Raw genomic sequence first — 20,532 nt, forward strand, 5'->3', positions numbered from 1 at the left:
CGTTCTTATACAGAGGTCTACAACATGGCACAAGCCTTATTTAGCACGGCTGCTAAAACATCGGATTCTATATGTTCAGATGCTGGAGAGAAGGAGACAGCTTGAAAAGTCTGAGACACTGTTTTAAAGGTGTCCCTAACTGCCTGAGTACTGAGTGTCACATATACAGAACCAGTTCCAGAAAACAGCTGTTGGGACCTGTAGTTTGAAGAGATCACATGGTACTGAGAAATAAATTTTCAACAAGCTAGATCTAATAGACCTAGCTGAACACTGTTGGCATTAATTGAGACTATAAATTCTATAACGTAGAGCTAGGTTTACTCTACAAGTATAACTGTTCTGTAAGGATTCTAACAAAGTGTGAAGCTAACATTCAAAGATGTCAAGTTGAGCTGCTAATAAATTAACTTCATGCCATACAAAATACACTTTGAAGGAAATTCACACTTTAAACAGCGTAACACCCTCAAGTGTTCAGCTCTCTGAAGTCTTCATCAGACAGAAACAGTAATGTTCAGTATTTATTCTTCTCTCAGATTTTTCTTCTCTCTTCTCCTGACCATAGTTTCCCCCTCCCTCCTCTGACCCAGTCTTCCCTCAGAAAAGAGTAAAGCCTCCCAGGGACATCACCCAAACACAGCTCCTGTAAGACCAGGCACATGCTATCAAATCAAGACTGGACGAGGCAACCCAGTAGGAGGAAAAGGGTCCCATAAGTAAGCAAGAGTCAACAACTGCCCCCAGTCCCAGTTTTAAAAATCCCACAAGAGGGGCTGGAGAGGTGGCTCAGCGGTTAAGAGCACTGACTGCTCTTCTAGGGGACCTGGGTTCAATTCCCAGCCTCTACATGGCAGCTTACAACTATCTGTAATTTCAATTTCAAGGGATCTGGCACCTTCAGATATACATGCAAGCCAAACACCAATGCACATAAAATAAAAATAAATAAATCTTAAGAAAAAAAAAAAGAAAGGTACCTGTTTTTTTTTAAAAAAAAAATAACACAAGAACGCCAAACTGCTCAGCCATAAATAACAAAATTTGCTATGGGCTAATCTATATAGAAAGCTCAATGCACAAAAAAAAAAAAGGACTTTTTTTCCTCTTTCTACCACTCTTGCCCAACATATATAGCTGCCTCTATTATCAACATCCTATATCACTAATAGATTTATTAAATTTTTTGAAGCTACTTCTACCTATTATCTCCCACAGTGTATATTCACATGGGCCTCACTCTGAATACTGTATATAGTACATAAGGTCGTGTACCCATGATTACATCATGAAGAATAATCTCACTGCCCTAAACATCTCCTGTGCCCTGCCTGTATATCACTAGTTCTTCCCAAACTTTGACAACCACTGATCTTTTGACTGTTTTCATAAGGTTACCTCTCCAGATTATTGTTGGGTATGGTCATATAATATGTGCTCTCTTCACATTGACTTACTTCACTTACTAATGTGCATTTAGTAATATTCTTCCATGTATTTTTGTGGCTTATCTAGCTCATTTCTTTTTAGTGCTGAATAATACTTCATTGATGGATTATTTTCCCATTGTTTGTTTATTCATTCACCAGCAGAATGACATTTTTATTGTTTTTAATTTGGGGCTATTATGAATCAGTCTGCTATAAACACATGTGTGTAGGGTTTTGTGTAAACACATGTTTTCACTTTTGGATAAATGCCAAGTACAATTACTGGAACATATGTTAAGAATATGCTTCATTTTGTAAGAAACTTTTCTTTGAAGAGGCTCTCCCAGCTTATGTTCTCACTAGCAGTAAAATCTTGTTGTGTGTGGCTTCAGATTTGGTGTTCCTGCCTTCTGGATTGTGGACATTTTAATGCATAGTAATATTTTACTGTGTTTCAGTTTGCATTTCTCTAATGACATGTATATGTGGGGCATCTTTGCCCTGTTTGTTTACTTTCTATATGTTTTCTTTGCTGACATTTGTATGTAGTTCTTTCTTTTCTTTCCTTTTTTTAAAAATTTTAATTTTTTGTTTGTTTGGTTCTTTGAGACAGGGTCTCTCTGTAGCTTTGGAGCCTGTCTTGGAAATCTCTTTGTAGACCAGGCTGGCCTCAAACTCACAGAGATCTGCTTGTACACACACACACACACACACACACACACACACACGCACACACGCCCCCTGCCCCTCCCCAAGTGCTGTGATTAAAGGCATGCACCACCACTGTCTCGTGGTTCTTGTATTCTTAGTATTGAGTTGGTAAGCCTATAGCTTTTGAAAAAATAAAAAATTTAAGACCTGCTCTTACAATGCATTTCTAGCTCTCCTGGAACTCCGAGACATATACCCGCCTCTCTAATAACTGTTTTATCTGATGCATCTTCTACAGATTTTGTCACCTAGCTTTTGTTTTTCTTTTCATTCTCTTGACAGAGAATGAAATTCTGTTCACAGAACAGAAGTTTTCATTTAAATAAAGTCCAGCTCAACAGTCTTACTTTCGTAGATTTTGCCTTTGGTCACACCACATTCAGTATATATAAGCCCGCACGAGCACACAAGCTCCTAAAGATGTTCTCCTTTGCCAGCATCTTTAAAGTACTTTTCATTTGTATTGACTTCTGCAATCCATTTTGAAGTAGTTTTTGTTCAGGGTGCAATGCTTATGTCTACTTACCTCTTTCTGCTTGTGGCTGTCCAGTTATTCCATAACCGTTTATACACTTTTTCATTAAATTGCTTATTCTTTTGTTGAAGATCAGTGAACATACTAGTTCAATTTACTAATGAATGCACCTAAATCTTTTGCTTTCTGCTTTGAAAGGCTATTAATTATTTATTTCAATTCTTTAGTGGATCCAGGCCTGTTCAGACGGTTTCCCAATTGTAATAGACTTTGTTGACCAAGGAATTTTATATAGGTTTGTAGCACACCACACCCGTCTGCGCTCTATGCGCTACCATACAGTTTGTGAACCGGGCAAGGGGCTGGAGATTGAAAACACACGAAGACTCACAGATAGAGACATAGGTCATCCTTGAAACAAGAATCCCCCCCCCCAATTGTGTACCAGAGCCCCTTATATAGAGATTTTTAACTGATAGCCACGCCCCAGCCAAACCCACCTGAAACCACTCCCCTGCCATCAGGAACTCCTGAGGGTCTCATGCTCAGAGCAGCTGCAAGCATTATGAGTTATTTTCCAGAAATTCAGGATCTGGGGGGTTCACAGCTCCCAACATAAGTTATCAGATTTGATGGCATAGAGCTGTGCAGAGATTTTCTTTATTGACTTTTCAATGGTCATAATGTCCACTTTTTCATTTCTGATATTAGTTATTTTTTAAACTATTTTGTGTTACTTTTCTCATTGCTGTGGTAAGATCTCTCTTCTTTTCTTTTTCTGTTTTATGTGTGTAGGTATGTATATGTTCAGACTTCTCTGTGTGGATACTCCCATCAATGTGTGCACATGTGTGGAAACCTGAGGTTGACGTCCTGCGTCATTCTTGATCACCCTTCTATCGTATTTATTGAGACAAGGTCAAAGTCAAATTCAGACTTCATCTATGTGACCAGTCTTGCTGTAGCTAGGCAGCTTACTCCGCTGATGCCCAGGCTCTTGTTTATTTGGCTAGAATTACAGGTGAACCAGCATTTGTGGCATGATGTTTTTCCCTGAGCCTTCTGATATCTGTCTTTTTGGAGCACCTTAACTTAAGGAACAAATCATTTAGGTTCATCGTTTTAAGAAGTCTCAGTTCATGACAAAGAAAGTGTGGTGGCAAGAATGACTCTGTCCCCCTTAGTAGAAGTAGAAGTATTAAAAGCAAAATGGGATGGGGATCCTCAAGGGCTTTCCTCCAGGAGCCTTTCTCTGCCAACCATACCCCCTGCCCCACAGGGTTCTACCGCCTCCCAGAACAGCACCACTAGCTGGGTGGGGATCAAGTATTCAAACAAATGAATGAGCCTGTCCAAGGCAGTTTACATTCACACCATAGCATCTCATTTTCCTGCTTTCATAAGGTGAAAGCTTAGGTTATTGATTTTGCATTTTCTTTTCTAATACATATACTCTGAAATAATTTCTTTCTTTTTAAGCACTGCTTTTATTGCTTCCCACAGGTTTTGACTGATTATGTTTTTATTTAACTCAAAGTATTTTAAGATTTCTCTGGGAGTTGTAGAGCTGTATCAGCAATTAATAACATTTGTTGCTCTTACAGAGGACCTGGGTTCAATTCCCATCACCCATGTGACAGCTCAGCTCTCTAGTAACTTCAGTCTCAGAGGATCCAATGCCTTCTTCTGATCTCTGTGGGCATCAGGCATGGTGAATATACATATATGCAATCAAAACACTTGTATACATAAAATATTTCTCAAAAATAAATTTAAAAGATTTCTCTCAAGATCTCTTTTTAAAAAATATTTATATTTTATGTATGAGTGAGTGTTCTACATGTATACTTGCATGCCAGAAAAGGGCATCAGATCCTCTTATATATGTGGTTGCTGGGAACTGAACTCAGGACCTCTGGAAGAGCAACCAGTGAGCCATATCTCCAGCCCCCAAGATCTCTCTTTTTTTAATTTATATGTTGTTTACAAGCCTTTTGTTTTAACTCTACATATTTCGAGTTTTCCAGCTATCTTTTTATTCCTAGTTTATGCCATTGTAAAATGAGAGAAAATTTGTTAAGGCATTCTCTCATAACCCAGAATGTAGTCTTGGTGAATGTTCTTTGTGTGCCTTGACAGTTGTTGGCTTAAATACTCTGCAGATATCTATTATAGGTGATTGATAGTATTAGGGTCAAGTGTGTCCTGATTTTGTTCCAACTGGTTCTGCCAGTTTCTGATAGAGGGATGTTGACATCTCCAGCTGTAATAGTGTTTTGTTTTGTTTTTTTTTCTCCTTGTTAGTTTTTTATTACAGAGTTTAACTGTATTGTTTGACTCATGTGCCTTATAGGGCAAAAAGTCTTTTTGGAAAATTCAGCCCTTTTATCATTATGTAATGCTACTCTCTCTCTTGATAGCTTTGCCTGCTTCCAACTCTTCTCTGTCCCACATTGTTACTGGAAAATATGTTATGAATGATCCACCAGATGACTGAACTTTTGAGTCCCAAACCATGTTACTCACTGCTTTATCCTAGACATACATACCTATGATTAAGTTTCATTTCTAAACTGCAAATAATTAATGATTAGGACTCTTACTAAAATACAGAACTCACAAATTACTTCTGAAAATTTTCATTTAACATTCTCAGTCTGAGTTGATTGCAGATAACTGAGAGCTCAGGAAAGAAAATTGGAAATAAAGGAAAGTTTTTGGATTTTTTTGATAGTGCTTGTATCTTGTTTGTTGTTGTATTGTTTATTTTTGTTTACTCTGCTAAAATTTTTAAAACTAGTCCGTTTGGACCACCAATATTTACAGCATTTATTGATCATGTGGAATAATATTGAGCATATTTCTCACTCTCCATTTCCCTTGTTCTTATCTGCTATTCTAGTGCTTCCCTTTTGATCTTAATCAAGCATTGTCCTGTGGTTCTATTTTTTACCTCCTTTGTTAGCTAATTGTGTATACTTACTTTCTAAACATTTTCTTAATATTTGCTCCCAAGTCTTCAGTGCATATGCATAACTAACCTGATCCTAATTTTAAAAAAAACTGCTGTGGGGGCAGATGCTGATGAGTGCCTTAAATAGCAAAGTCATATGAATTCTTTCTTGTAGTCCCTTGTTTTATTATTCAACTTATTTATATAGAAACAGGCATAAGAAATGTTTGTATAAACATATGCATAACTGAATATATGATTATATTGAATAAACTAATGTGTTGAATCTGTTAAACGTGAGGATCTCCCTTTCTGTGGACCTGAATTCTAATCTTTGAAAGACTTCTAGTCATTATCTTTAACATTCATATCTATTTATTTGTTTGTTTATTCATTTATTTTTGGATTCTCAAGATAGGCTTTCTCAGTGTAGCCCTGGTTTCCTGGAACTCCTTTTGTAGACCAGGCTGGCCTTGAACCCAGAGATTCACCTACCTCTGCCTCCTGAGTGCTGAGATTAAGGGCATGAGTTCAAAGCCAGCTTGATCTACAGAGCAAGTTCCTGGACAGGCTCCAAAGCTACACGAATAAACCCTGTCTTGAAAAACAAACAAAACAAAACAAAAAACAAACAAAAAATACATAGTTAAAACTGGGCGTTGTGTCATAGGCCTATGTAAGCTCAAGACCAGCTTAGCCTACACAGTTAGTTCCACACCAACCAGGGTTACAAAGTAAGACCCTATCTCAAAACAAAAAATACTCTTGTCCCACTGCCATCAGTGCCCACAGTTACTTTTCCTGAGTTTGACTACACTTAGGGACTCAAGTAGAAAGTGGAATTATGAAGTTTTTGGTCTTTGGTAAGTGATGTGTTTCAAATTCAGCTTTCTGTCAGGCTCATGTGTTTGTAGCATGTATCAGAATTTCTTGCTTTTTAAGGCTAAATAATACTCTGTAAATATATCATTTTGTGTTCATTTATTTATCCATTGGTAGATATTAAGGTTGCTTTTACTGTTTCTCTTATGAGTAATATTCTCTGCATATAGGTATATAAGTATCTGTTTGAGTCCTTGTGTCAATTGCAATGGCGGTATGTCTTACTTAGGGTTTCTAAGACACCATGACTATGGCAACTATTATAAGGGAAAACATTTAGTGTAGTGGCTTACAGTTTCGGGGTTCAGTCCATCATGATGGAACATGGCAGCATACAGGCAGACTTGGTGCTGGAGGAGCTGAGAGTTACACATCTTGATATGCAGGCCGCAGGAAATGGTCTGTCTCACTGGCTGTGACTTGAGCATATATGAGACCTTTAAGCCTACCTCCACAGTGACACACTTCCTCCAACAAGGCCACACCTATTTGAACAAAGTCATAACCTCCTAATAGTGCCACTACTTTAAAAATGTATTCTAGCAGTGGGATTGTATGTGGTCATTTGTTTTATATTTTGAGGCTTCCTAGATTGCTCCCTGTATTGTTGCACTATTTTATTTTCCCCACCAGCTTTGTACAGGTTCCATCTTCTACACCTCTTCAACCTTGTGCGTATTCTGGGTTTTGGTTTGTATTTTAGTAATAGCCTTCGTAAGAGTATGAGGTTCTCTGTATAATGTGCAGATGTCCAGTTGCCACTATATCATTTGTTTTAAAGGTAACTTATTTATTTTCATTTTATGTGCATTGGTGTTTTGCTGTGTTGCTTGATTAATAAAAACCCAGAGGCAGATACTATGGTTCAACTTGAAGGTCAGAAAAGCAAAACAGCCAGGCACTGACTCTTACCTCAGTCTGAAATAGCGATCCTGCCTCCAGGAATCTCAGAATGAGACTGTGTGTGAGACTTGTCTCCTCCTGTTTTATATTCCTCTCTAGGATTGAGATTAGAGGCATGCACCGCTACTGCCCAGTTTCTGTGGCAAACTAGTGTGGCTACTGGGATTAAAGGTGTGTGTTACCACTGCTTTATCTGTAAGGCTGACCAGTGGGGCTATTTTACTTTCTGATCTTCAGGCAAGCTTTGTTTGTTAAAGTAGAAGTTAAATATCACTACATGCCTATATGTATGTCTGTGTGTGAAAGTGTTAGATCTCCTGGAACTAGAGTTACAGACAGTTCTGAGCTGCCTTGTTTGGGTACTGGTACTGAAAATTGAACCCAGTTCCTCTGGAAGTCAGTGCTTTTAACTACTGAGTCATCTCTCTAGTCCCCACAATATCATTTGTTAACAAAGCTCTCTTTCCTCTATTTAGTTGCATATGTACCTTTGTCAGAAATCACTTGAGCCTAGTTGAATGGGTTTATTTCCTTTTTGTGGTGGTTTGAAAGAAAATAGCCCCCAAAGTGAGTGGCGCTATTAGGAGGTATGGCCTTTTTTGAGTAGGTGTAGTCTTGTAGGCGGAAGTATGTCACTGTGAGGTGGACTTTGAGGTCTTATATATGCTCAAGCCACACCTGGTGTCCCAAACCACATCCTGTTGCCTACAAGATGTAGGGCTCTCAGCACCATGTCTACCTGCACACCATCATGTCTCACCATGATGGTAATGGACTGAGCCTCTGAACTGTCACTGAGCCAATCCAATTAAATGTTCTCTAATTAGAGTCGCTATGGTCATGATGTCTCTCCACAGCAATATCAACCCTAAGACACACTTGTTTTCTGTCCTGTTCTGTTGGTATTTCTGTCACCTGTCAGAAGTATAGTGGTAATACTAGCTTTATAAGTGAACTTGAAAGTTTTCCCCGTCTTCTGTTTTCTGAAGGAAATGTGTAGAATTGGTGTTAGTTTATAAAATTTGGTAGCTAGCTTCCTTAAGTGAAAATATCTGGGTGTTTATATTTAATTTTGATGATCAATTTTATGACAATAATGAGTAATATGATAGATCACAGTCCAGAGAAGAGAATTGAAATACATCTTTAAGATTAGTATATGGGGGGTGGGGGGCTGGAGAGATGGCTCAGTGGTTAAGGGCACTGACTGCTCTTCCAGAGAACTATGGTTCAATTCCCAGCACCCACATGACAGCTTCCAACTGTCTGTAGCTCAAAGATCTGACACTCTCACACTGATATACATGTAAGCAAAATGCCAGTGCACATAAAATAAAAATAAATTATTAAAAAAAGATTAGTATCCGAAACAAATAGGCATCCTATAGTGTCCATCTGCTTATAACTTTTTTGTATGTTCTCTGTCCTTTGATCATATTTAAAAATTATTTTGTCTTAGGGTTTCTATTGTGAAGAGAAAACCATGACCACAACTCTTAAAATGGAAAACATTTAATTGGGGCTGACTTACAGTTCAGAGTCAGTTATCCTCATGGTGAGAAGCATGGTGTCATGCAGTCATACATGGTGCTTGAGAAAGAACTGAGAGTCTACATCTGGATCTGTAGGCAGCAAGAAGAGAATACAACACTGGGTGTGGCTTGAGCATCTGAGACCTCAAAATCCGCCCCCAGTAACACTTTTCCTCCAACAAAGCCACACCTCCTACTAGTGCCAGTCCCTATAGGCCCATGGGAGCCATGTTTATTTATACTACCACACATCTAGTGTTAGGATTTCCGAAGATCAGAGAGCATCATTTAGAAGTATTTTTTAACATACTGACTGTCTGTCTGTCTGTTGACTCCTCTAATAGGCATTTCAGTGCTCTTCCAGGAAATGTTTTATATGTTTTTGTTTACTTATTTGTTTTGATTAGCTTTTATGCATTTACTATGATACTCACAGTGTTCTTAAGATTGCCCAGGTTCAAGTGTGGTAGCTTTAGAGTCAGGTGAGGTTTTGATCTTCATTTATTATTGATCTCATAAAGTTCTTTTATCTGGTTTTATCTGGTTTTCAGAAAGTAACGTGATTATTTGAGGCAAATTTTTAATTTGTCCTGTATTCTATAAACATTTTATTTGAATATAGGTATGATATGGATAGTATAGCTCTGTAGATGGGTCATTATCTTTTGTTCTGAGGGCTTTTTACCTTGGGGAAAACTTTCTCTCTCTCTCTCTCCTCTTCAATCTTCTTTCTTCTCTCTTCTCTCTTTCTCTTGGGTTTTTACCCTGGGGAAAATTCTCATAGTCTCATTCTCTCTCCCTCTCTCCCTCTCTCTCTCTCTCCCTCTCTCCCTCTCTCCCTCTCTCCCTCTCCTGGCCAGGGATGTAACTTTGGTCTATGAATAAATGATCATTATCCCACAATTCTCTCTGAAGTATCCCAAGGAGCAATTAAATTTCTATTGGTAACTATTCTGATTTTGTAGTGCTGCCAGTTAAACTCAGATTGTCAGTCTTTTCCAAATCATGGTTTGAACAATGAGACTAGTTCTTTGATCTCCATAGATAGCATTCTACTTTATGAATTGAAACAGTTTCTTTGTGTAGCTTTGGAGCCTATCCTGGAACTTACTCTGTAGCCCAGGCTGGCCTTGAACTCACATAGATCCACCTGCCTTTGTCTCCCAAGTGCTGAAATTAAAGGCGCACCACCAGCGCCCACCTAAATTGGAACATTTTTTTAAGTCAGGCTTTCCTTCTTTGTAGGAGGGAATTCTCACTTTAACTATTATAATGATTTTCCCTTTTTTGTTTTGTTTTTCTTTTTTTAAATTTTTATGCTTCATGAATTTGCATGTCATCCTTGCACCGGGGCCATGCTAATCTTCTCTGTATTGTTCCAGTTTTAATATATGTGCTGCCGAAGCGAGCACCATAATGATTTTCTTAAAAGTACTGTGGCTCTTGAATTTAAAGTGGATGACAGATGGATGTTGAAATTGATGACTTTGTTTTTTGGACAGGATATTCAGACACTTAAACACTCAACCACCCTAATAAGTTCTAGTAAAGAGTCTTCTCCCATAAGTATCTTTAAAGGTCTTTTTGACTACACTGTTCAGAAGTATACTTGTATTGCTTTACATGACATGTGAGTATAGTCTATAATCAGCAGGACATCAGGTGTTGTTGCCTGATTGTGCCACCATAGAGAAAACTCACTTTAACTTCCGTCTTCTACAGCATTCCCAGTCTTGTTTCCTTCTCTTATAGTCTCAAATATCTAATAAATGATAGTGTTTTGTGCTCTTCAGCTACAAAGACTTACACATAGCACTTCACTTGTTCGTCATGCTGAAGGTATAATTTGTCTTAGTATCCATGCTTGTTTGTTTCAGTTCAGAGATACACCTTATTTCTGATCCCGATTTCTTATACTGCAACATAAGATACTAATCTGTGTGACTTTGTGACTGTTTTCCTCACTGTGGAGGGGAAATAGTTCTTTCGCTTCTGGGTTACTTATTAACATTCCCACCCCAAGTTTTAGTTTGTTTTCAGTTGTTACATACATTTATAACATTTAAGCAGTAATGAAAAGTACAAGAAGCCTTTTAGGAATTGTTGAAAAGATTTAGAAACATTTAGAAAAGATGTTGAAATCTCAGAGTCTCATCTTTTAAGAAAAAAAGCTGTTTTTACATTTTTACCTTACAGTTTATTCCATGATTTTTATTGTGAATATTAACATATTCTGTGCACATAGTAAATTTTCCTATGCTTGGAACCTGGAATTAACTCTGCAGGATCAACACTAAAGAGCTTTGAAACTCAGCAAAGTGTCAGTGTCTTGGGGTATAGCCAGACCCTTCTGCCAGCTCACTCATTGGAATACATAATGGGTTTATGGAAAAGGAAGTTCCAGAATTGTGAGATTAGGACACAAAATGTTCTTGATTAAAATCCCAATAGATAACATGTCTTGTTCAGATTAAAAAAAAAAAGAAAAAAGAAAAAAAAATAAAATCCCAATAGAGGTATGATTATCAGATGTAACAGTAGCAAATGAAAATAAATGTGACCTTGCATAAGTCATTTTTGCTTTTTTTCTTCTTGTTTTTTTTGTTATTCTTTTTTCTTTTATTGTCATTTTTACTTTTAGATGAATTTATTGTATTATTTATGATATGTGTATAAGTATACACACATGTCATAGCATGCATGTCAGAGGACAAATCTCCAGAATCCATTTTTTTCCTTTTGCTGTTGTTTGCCAGGACTGAACTCAGGTCATCATAGCTGTCTCTCCAGCCCCATTCTATTGTGTTAAGTCTCTTTCAGTAACTGAAAATAAAAAGATTAGACTAGATTTAGTTTTATGTAGTGTTTTCTTTTATTCAGTTAAAATTTGTTTTATCTAACATTCAATGAAATTTTAAAGTTGTATTCAATCTCAATGTACTTTTTATTACATTAAGTGGTATCAAATGACGTTTAATATGCCTCTATTACATATTTGTAATATAACTTATATGTCATCTTGTTTAATCTTTATGAAAAAACTCTATAGGATAATGTTGTCTTAGAAGGAAATAAATGGTTCGTGTAAGTAAAATACATATAGCTAGTGAAAGATCTCCAACTGGTGTTCTAGAGGGACACTGAAACAGATTTTTTTTGTATGGAGTTTATTAAAAGAGTTATTAGTGCCATGGACAGATAGACAACAGCATGACAAGAGCTCTTAAGAGAGGAAATTAGGGCCTCTCTGGCTTAAGTGGGAGTCTCTTCCACCATCCTGAGGATGGGGTGATTTTACAGCACAAGCCTGCAGCCAGGCTCTCTGATTCTCATGCAGAAGTCAGGGAAGGGATTAGAAGTAGGATGTGTGGCCATCTTTAATGTAAACTCACTTCCCCAAGTGAAAGATCATGGTACTTAGAAGTCTGTTAGCTAGAGATTCATGGTCTCTCAGAAGCCTGTCATTATCTCTCAGGAGATGGGCAGCTATTGTAGCCTGAGCAACAGCTGGATTCTAATGTTACATTCTTAAGTAGCTGAAGAATCCGATTTTTTTGTTTAAAAAAAAAAAGGTTTATTTCTTTTCTTTCCTATGTTATTGTTGTTGTCCTAGGTAGGGTTACTATTGTTGGAATGAAACACCATGGCCAAAAGCAGTTTGGGGGAGTGGGCAGTTATTTGACTTAAGCTTCTACTGTTCGTCATCAAAGAAAGTCGGGACAGGAACTCACAAACAGGGCACGAACCTAGAGGCAGGAGCTGATGCAGAGGCCATGGGGGAGTGTGCTTATTGACTTGCCCCCAAAACTTACACGGCTTTTGGGTTTTTGGTTTTTTGAAGTAGGGTTTCTCTATGTAGCTCTGGCTGTCCAGATACTTACTATGTTGGCTTTGAACTCAGAGATCAGCCTGCCTCTGCCTCCCAAGTGGTGGGATTAAAGGTGTACACCGCCTGGCTTTCTTATAGAACCCAGGACCACCAGCCCAAAGTGCCATCACTCACAGTGGACTGCACCTTTCCCCATCAATCACTAATTAATAAAATGTGCTTCAGACTTTCATAAAGTCCGATCTTATAGAAGCATTTTCCCAATAGAGTTTTTCCCTCGATTCTCTCCTCTTAGATGAGTATAGTATAAAACTAGCCAGCACAGTTGTTATACTTGTCATGGTTTTGCAAGATAAGATTAGTTGAAGATTTATTTTTACTTTAAGAAGTGTGACATATACGAATATGTGTGAATAAACGTACAGAATAAGTATTATCATGATGCATTTAATGTTCGTAGTTATCTATTGATACTTTGAACTATCATTATTGACTTGAAATTCTGTTTGCATTGAAAGAAATGAGTGAAATTCTCAGATTGAGACTAAAGGCACGTGCATGCAAACACACACACACACACACACACACACACACACACACACACACAGATTGTTCAGTATGTAGTCCAGGAGGCCATTGGATTGGATCCCCTGGAACTGGAGTTACAAATAATTGTGAGCCACCATATGGGTGCTGGGAATTGAACCCAGGTTTTCTGGAAAAGTAGCCAGTGATCTTAACCATCTCTTCAGTTCCACTGAAGTGGTTTCGGTGTTTACATTCCAACTAGAAATGTATGAATGTTGAATGTTCCACATCCTACCAAAATACTGGTTTTTCAGTTTTTACCTTGTTTTTGGTTTTCGTTACATTCATTTACTCTCCGTGTGAGATGTATGTTTGCATGTGTATGTATGGGTATGTGCCCAAGCATGTATGGTGGACAGATCAGAAGACAACTTTGTGAAGTAGGTTTTCTCCTTCCACCTTGTAGATTCCAGGATCAAATATGGGTCATCAGATTACTCAACAAGTGTCCTCCTTACCCACTTAACCATCTTGCCAGCCCTTAGTGTTTTTAATTTTTTATATTCTGATGGTATGCTGTTAATAATCATTATATCTCCCTTCTTTTCTGAATGCCTAATTATGGGACCATCTTTTCATGTATTTATTGAACATCTGTATATAATTTGATATGAAATTTCTATTCCTGTTGTTTATATATTTATTAATTGGGTTAACTGTTTTTACTTTTGAGCTACAGGAGTTCTTTATATATTTTGGACATCTTTTGTCAGATCGGTACTGTACATATTCTCTTTTTTTCCCCCTTTTTTTGTGGGTTTTTTTTTTCAGACAAGGTTTCTCTGTGTAGCTTTGGAGTCTTTCCTGGCATTAGCTCTGTAGACCAGGCTGGCCTCCAACTCAGAGATCCATCTGGCTCTGCTTCCCTAGTGTTGGGATTAAAGGTTTACACCACCACCTGGCTCCTCTTTTTTCTTTCTTTCTTTTTTTCTTTTTTTTAAGATTTATTTATTATGTATGCAGTGTCCTGTCTGCATACAGGCCTGCCAGAAGAGGGCACCAGATCCCATTACAGATGAATGTGAGTTATTATGTGGTTGCTGGGAAAATTGAACTCTGGACCTCCAAAAGAGCAGGCAGTGCTCTTAACCTCTGAGCCATCTATCTGTCTAGCCTACACATAGTCTCTCTCTCTCTCTCTTTCACTGTCTCCCACTCCCTCCCTCCCTCCTTTCCTCCCTCCTTTTCCTCCTCCTCTCTTTATCTCTCTCTCTCCCGTCTTCCCCCCCCCCCCACATGCGTGCACGCACACACATACACACACACACACACACACACACATTTATCAAGACAGGGTTTCTCTGTGTAACAGTCCTGATTGTCCTGGGGCTCACTTTGTAGACCCGACTGACCTCAAATTTAGTGAAATCCACCTGTCTCTGTCTCCCAAGTACTGGGATTAGAGTTGTGCACGACCACTGTCCGGCCTCGCACATTTTCTCTTGATTGATGCTTTCAACACATAGAGCTTGCTTTTCATTTTTATGGCATCCAAAGCCCCATATAGCCTAGACTGGTCCTGAACTCACTACATAGCTGGAAAATGATCTTGAATTTCTAATCTTCCTGCCTTCACCTTTTGAGTGCTGACATTAAAGATGTCAGCTGGCTTATAATTCATTTCTCTTTCGATAGTTAGTACTCCTACATCCCATGAAAGGTTTTCTGTCTTTGAAATTGTAGTCATTTCCTATAGTTTTTTTCAAAATATATTATAGTTTCAGCTTTCATTTTTAGATTTGTTTTTTTGTTTGAGACAGGGTTTCTCTGTGTAACAGTTGGCTGTCATGGTACTCTCTCTCTAGACCAGGCTGGCCTCGAACTCAGAGATTCACCAACCTCTCCCTCCCAAGTGCTAGTATTAAAGGCATACACCACCACTGACTGGCTATTTTTAATTTTTATCTAGCTTTAATTATTCTGTAGTATGAGGTGTGTTGATTTCTATACAGATGTGTTCAGTTTATGATGTTAATCCTTTAAAGTCAATATATATTAAAGGATTCTTTTAGTTCTCTAAATATCCTTGATTTCTTTACAAATTTGTTGACCGTGTTGAAGACAGTCCTCATTCCCACCTCTTTTTTGTGGTATGTAGTATTGCTTTTCTCTGGCAGCTTTCATAGAATGCTTTTTATTATTTGTGTTTTCATCCTTCTGTGCATGACTATTCTTTACATACTTGAGTTTGTTTGCAATTCTTTTTGTGTGTGTTTTTGTTTGTTTGTTTGTTTGTTTGAAACAGAACTTCTCTGTATAACAGCCCTAACTGTCCTAGAACTAGCTCTGTGGACTAGTCTGGCCTTGAACTCCCAGAGATCCACCTGCTTCTGCCTCCCAAGAATTGGGATTAAAGGTGTGTGCCTCCACCGCCTGGCAATAATTCTTAACTTTAAAGATGTTATCTACTATTTTTGATACCTGGATCATTCAAGATTTGGTTACCATGAGCTGCTCTTTCTCTGAACTCTAGGATGATCATGTATGCAGGTACTCTTGCACATTCAGAAGCTAGAGGTCAGCCTGGAGGATTAGCTGGTTGGTTGTTTTTGAGACAAGATCTCTCACCAGCCTTGGACTCATTGATTAGACAAGGCTGACTGGGCAGAATAGAGTCCCGAGATCTACCAGTCTCCCCTTTTCAGAATCAGGATTACAAGCACACCACCACACCTACTTTTTCCATAGGTCCTCGTGCTTGTGCAGGATCATACCTAGACTTTTATGTTAGTGCACAGCAAGCACTCTTAACTATTTAACCATTTCTCCAGCCTCCCAAATCACCTTTTAAAAAAAGAAAAAATGAGGCTTTGTAGCCTAAAATGATATGCAGCCAAAGCTAACTTTCCACTCCTGATTCTTCAGCCTCCATCTCCCCAGTTCTAGAATTAAAGGCCTGTATCACTGTGGCCTGCCCCATCAAAAGAAACAAGCAAAAGACCAGTAAGATGAAGGAAAAAAAAAGTCAAAACAAAACAAGTTTACAAAAATACCATTAAGACTGTTTTGTGTTGACCAACTACTTCTGAACACCAGGGCCTGCAGTGGAGTGTAGTTAATATACCCAGTGACACTCCATTGGCAAAAACTAATTTTTCCCATTGCTGTTGTCTATCAGTTGCAGATAACTTTTTGGTTAGAGGTAATAGCCCATGTCCACTCCTTCCTCTCAGTGCTGGGATTCCATCTGACTTGAACCTCTCTGCACAGGCCGTGTGTGCTGCCACAGTCTCTGAATCATGTGTGCATCAGTCCTATTATATTTGGAATCATCCATCACCTTGGAGTCATCCATCACCTCTGGCTCTTATCATTGTTCTGCCTCTTCTTTTGCACAGATCCCCGAGCCCTAGGGGAGGGATTTAATGAAGACATCCCATTTAGGACTGAGTGCTCCAAAGTCTCTCTCACTCTCTGTGCATTGTCTAATTATGGGTCTCTATGTTAATTCTTATCCACTGTAAGAAGAAGCTACTCTGTCTGATACAGGCTGAACAAGGCACTAATTCATGGGTATAGCAGCATGCCGTTAAGAGCATTTTATTGCTTAAGTTCCTTTAGCAGATTCACAGTATTAGGTTTTTCCCTAGGCTCATACCTATCTAGTCTCATGTTCTTGACCCCTTTAGTGGTGTTTTACGTGGGTTTTATCTCATGGAGTGGGCCTTAAATCTAATTTTAAAAAGTGGTTGGTTACTTCCTAAACCAGCATTATTCATAATTTCAAAAAATTTAGAAGAAAGCTCTTTAATATGGAAATGAAATAGATATCTGCTGTCACTATCATTCTTCATCATTGTATTGGAGATTTTAACTAGAATAATTAGGAAAGAAATATAAATACTGAAAATTATCAAAATATTATTAATTATTCATGAAATGTTTATCTGCAAAAGAATCTATATTCCATTAAAACTAGTAAGAGTACTGGAAGACTAGTGGGGAATAGAGGTCAGCCTAGAAAACCAATAATTTGCCCCTATCAAAAGTCAGCTAGAATATGTAATAAAAATATTATCAGTATGTCATTTATGAGTTGTTATGGAATTAATCTGCTCCTCCAACTGCAGTTCAGTCTCTGTCAGTATCATTTGATGTAATTCTTACATGGAATTTGAAGAAGAAAAAAAAAGTGAATAAATGGACCTGGCATAGTAATGTACACCTCCCAGCACTGGTTAGCAGAAACAGACAGATCTTCGAGTTTGAGGCCAGCCTAGTATACATAGTATACATAATAAGTTCTGGGCCAGACAAGGTTTAAGTTTACATAAGGAGACCCTGTATCAGTTACTTTATTAATTAAATACATATACAAAAATATTGTAAAATTCATCTGGAAAAGTGAATGTACATAAATCATTGGTCATTTTGAAAATGGACAAGGAGAGTCAATAATAACTAGATATAATGTACTGAAAGTGTACTACTCAGGGTTAAACAATAAGATTAGTAAAAACAGAAGATAAAATCCAAGAACAAATTGAAGATTACATGAAAACTTGATATAACAGATTAGGGGACAATCATATTGGGAGAAAAAAAGTATGTATTACACATGCCATACACAAATATTCCAAGTAGAGATTGAGATTTTAAAAGATGTCAGAAATTTCAAAATAGAATGTATATCCTTAGCTGTATAGGGTCTCTTTCTTCTTTGTGGGGGTTGTCATTTTTGAGTCAGGGTTTTTTGTGTAGCTTTGGAGCCTTTTCTGGAACTCACTCTGTAGACCAGGCTGACATCGAACTCACAGAGATCCTTCTTCCTCTGCCTCCTGAGTGCTGGGATTAAAAGCATGCCTTTTTTTATTTCTTCTTTTAAGATTTACTTTTTATAAGTGTGTGTGTGTGTGTGTGTGTGTGCGCGCGCGCGCGCGCGCTTGAGAGAGAGGAAGGGAGGGAGGAATATGAGTATGCCATATTTTTGTGCGTTCCCACATAGGCCAGAAGAGGGTGTCAGATTCCTTGGAATTGAAGTTAATAGCTATCGTAAACTGCTCAGTATGGGTGCTGGAAACCAAACTCAGCTCTCTGGAATAACAATAAGCATTTCTTAACTACTAAGCCATCTCTCTAACCATAGATAGTAGTTCTCAAGACAAAACACATCATAAAGAGGTTAGCCAGGCAGTCTGCCGTTATGACACATATGTTTTTAATCCCAGCCCTCAGGAGGCAGATGCAAGCAGATCTCTTTGAGTTCGAGGCCAGACTGGTATATAGAACGAGTTCCAGAACAGGCTCCAAAGCTACATAGAGAATAGAGAGACCCTGTCTCAAAGAGAGAGAGAGTGAGTTAATACATTGGATTAAAAATTTTAATTTTGACCAGACACAGGTGCTATTAATTAGCAAAGTCAGCTGTATGTGAGGAATTGGTATCTAAGATATATAAGACTTTCTGTAATTTAGTATCATTAGTCTGACCTGAGCCAGAGATTTAGCTCAGTCGATAAAGTATTTGTCTCTCAAACATGAAAACCTGAGTTAAGGCCCCAGAAATCACTTTAAAATGCTGGATTCAGTGGTGTGTGTCTATAATCCCAGCACTGGGAAAGAGGAGGAATCTTGGGGCCAGTCAGACTAGTCTGATTCTAACTGTTAAGCACCAAGGCAACAAGACACTGTCTCAAAGGAGGTAGTGTGACAACTGAGGTGGTTCTCTGGTCTCTACATGAGCAAACACATATATACATGTACACACACAAACATATAATAGCCAGGTCCACGTTAAAAAAGGCAAAGAATGGGAACAATTTAAAAGGAAAAATCTCATGTTCAGTAAGTAACTGAAGAACACACACACACAGCATTGCTGAAGAAAAATGTCAGTTAAAAAGTATACCTACTTTTATCCACTGTAATGATAAGTTTAAGTGTGTGTGTGTGTGTGTGTGTGTGTGTGTGTGACGTAAGTAGCTGCACAGTGGTGGCACACATCTTTAATCCTAGCACTTGGGAGGCAGAGGAAGGTGCATCTCTGAGTTTGAAGCAAGCTTGGTTTTTTAGCCTGGTCTGTAGAGCGAGTTCCAGCACTGCCAGAACTGTACAGAGAAACCCTGTGTCAAGAAACAAAACAAACAAAAAATCTTTTGTAGGGTTATTCAAAGAGAATTTCAATCCTACCTACCTAGAAGTACTTGTTACTCTTCTTTCAGCCATTCTGAACTTTACAACTAAATTTAATTCCATCATACCTTGATGTTTTTGCCATCATATCATGTCATATATCAAATAACTGGATTTTTAAAAAGATTTTTTTAATTTGTGTTGTGTGAGTGTTTGACTATATCTGAGTATGCATGTATGTATGTATACCACATGCATGCTCAGATCTGGATTTACAGGTAGTTATGAACCTTTATGTGAGTGCTAGGAACAAAAACTGGGTCCTCTGCAAGAGTAGCAAATGCTCATAACCAAGCTAGGAGGTGTTGGTGCACACCTTTAATCCCAGCATTAGGGAGGCAGAGACAGGTTTGGTCTACAGAGTAAGTCTCAGGACAGCCAAGGCCACACACAGAGATACCCTGTATTGAAAAAACAAAAAATAAAAGTCTCAGAACCATTGAATCATCTCCTCTGCTCTATAAGTAGGTTTTCTTGTATCTAAGTGGCTCTTAGACTTTTTGTGAAAGGTAATTTAGTTTATGGTATCTTTTAAGACTGTGTAAAGAATCTAAATGTTTTTGCATAATTTGCTTTAATTTATACTTTAATGGGTATTATAACAAAATAGAATACTTAATAAGGTGCTTCAGTTTTTCCTTAGTATATATAATTATTGTATCTGTTTAAGAGTAGTTCTTTTATTTAATAATGCTTTATTCTTTATTAACTCTAACCTTCTTTTTCTTTTAGCAAAACTGTACAATCTAAAGTGGACTGCATTTTGGTAAGTGTAATACCTAACATCCTGCCGTACTTAAATTAATAATTGATTCCAAATACCACTAAGTTGTGTGAATAAAATTTTACATTTACAACCTTCTGTGTATGTTCATTATCAACTATCTATTTTCTTGTATGTATCTCATCAATCCTAAAAATCACAGTTGGGAGCAATTGTGGTTTTGGATCTTATTGATCTTAAGATTACTTAAACATTTAATTTAAATGAGTCATTTTTAAAATTCTTGTTACTATGTAATTAATTATTTAAAGAAAACATTTTTTAATGTTTGGATTAATTTATTAGATAACTTTTGTCATTATTTTGGTGACTA

General features: G+C 37.7%; 1 protein-coding gene and 1 non-coding gene across 4 annotated transcripts in view; one reads left to right on the forward strand and one right to left on the reverse strand.

The window, feature by feature from the left end:
* Positions 1 to 20,532, forward strand: part of Rfx7 (regulatory factor X7) — a 106,236-nt gene that overhangs the window by 39,099 nt on the left and 46,605 nt on the right. For all 3 annotated transcript variants that reach the window (XM_048423732.3, XM_087905367.1, XM_087905366.1), the window contains one exon: positions 20,168 to 20,201. Coding sequence is in view for 2 of the 3 variants with exons in the window: in XM_087905367.1 (XP_087761493.1) it covers positions 20,168 to 20,201 (34 nt within the window). In the remaining variant the exon portion in view is untranslated. The remainder of the gene's footprint in view (positions 1 to 20,167; positions 20,202 to 20,532) is intronic.
* On the reverse strand, positions 10,192 to 10,298 carry LOC125393794 (U6 spliceosomal RNA). Its single transcript, XR_007229952.1, has one exon. It is a non-coding gene; the product is annotated as a U6 spliceosomal RNA (small nuclear RNA).

Source organism: Myodes glareolus, chromosome 4 (assembly GCF_982192425.1).
Source record: "Myodes glareolus chromosome 4, mMyoGla1.1, whole genome shotgun sequence".
In the NCBI taxonomy this organism is placed as follows: Eukaryota; Metazoa; Chordata; class Mammalia; order Rodentia; family Cricetidae; genus Myodes; species Myodes glareolus.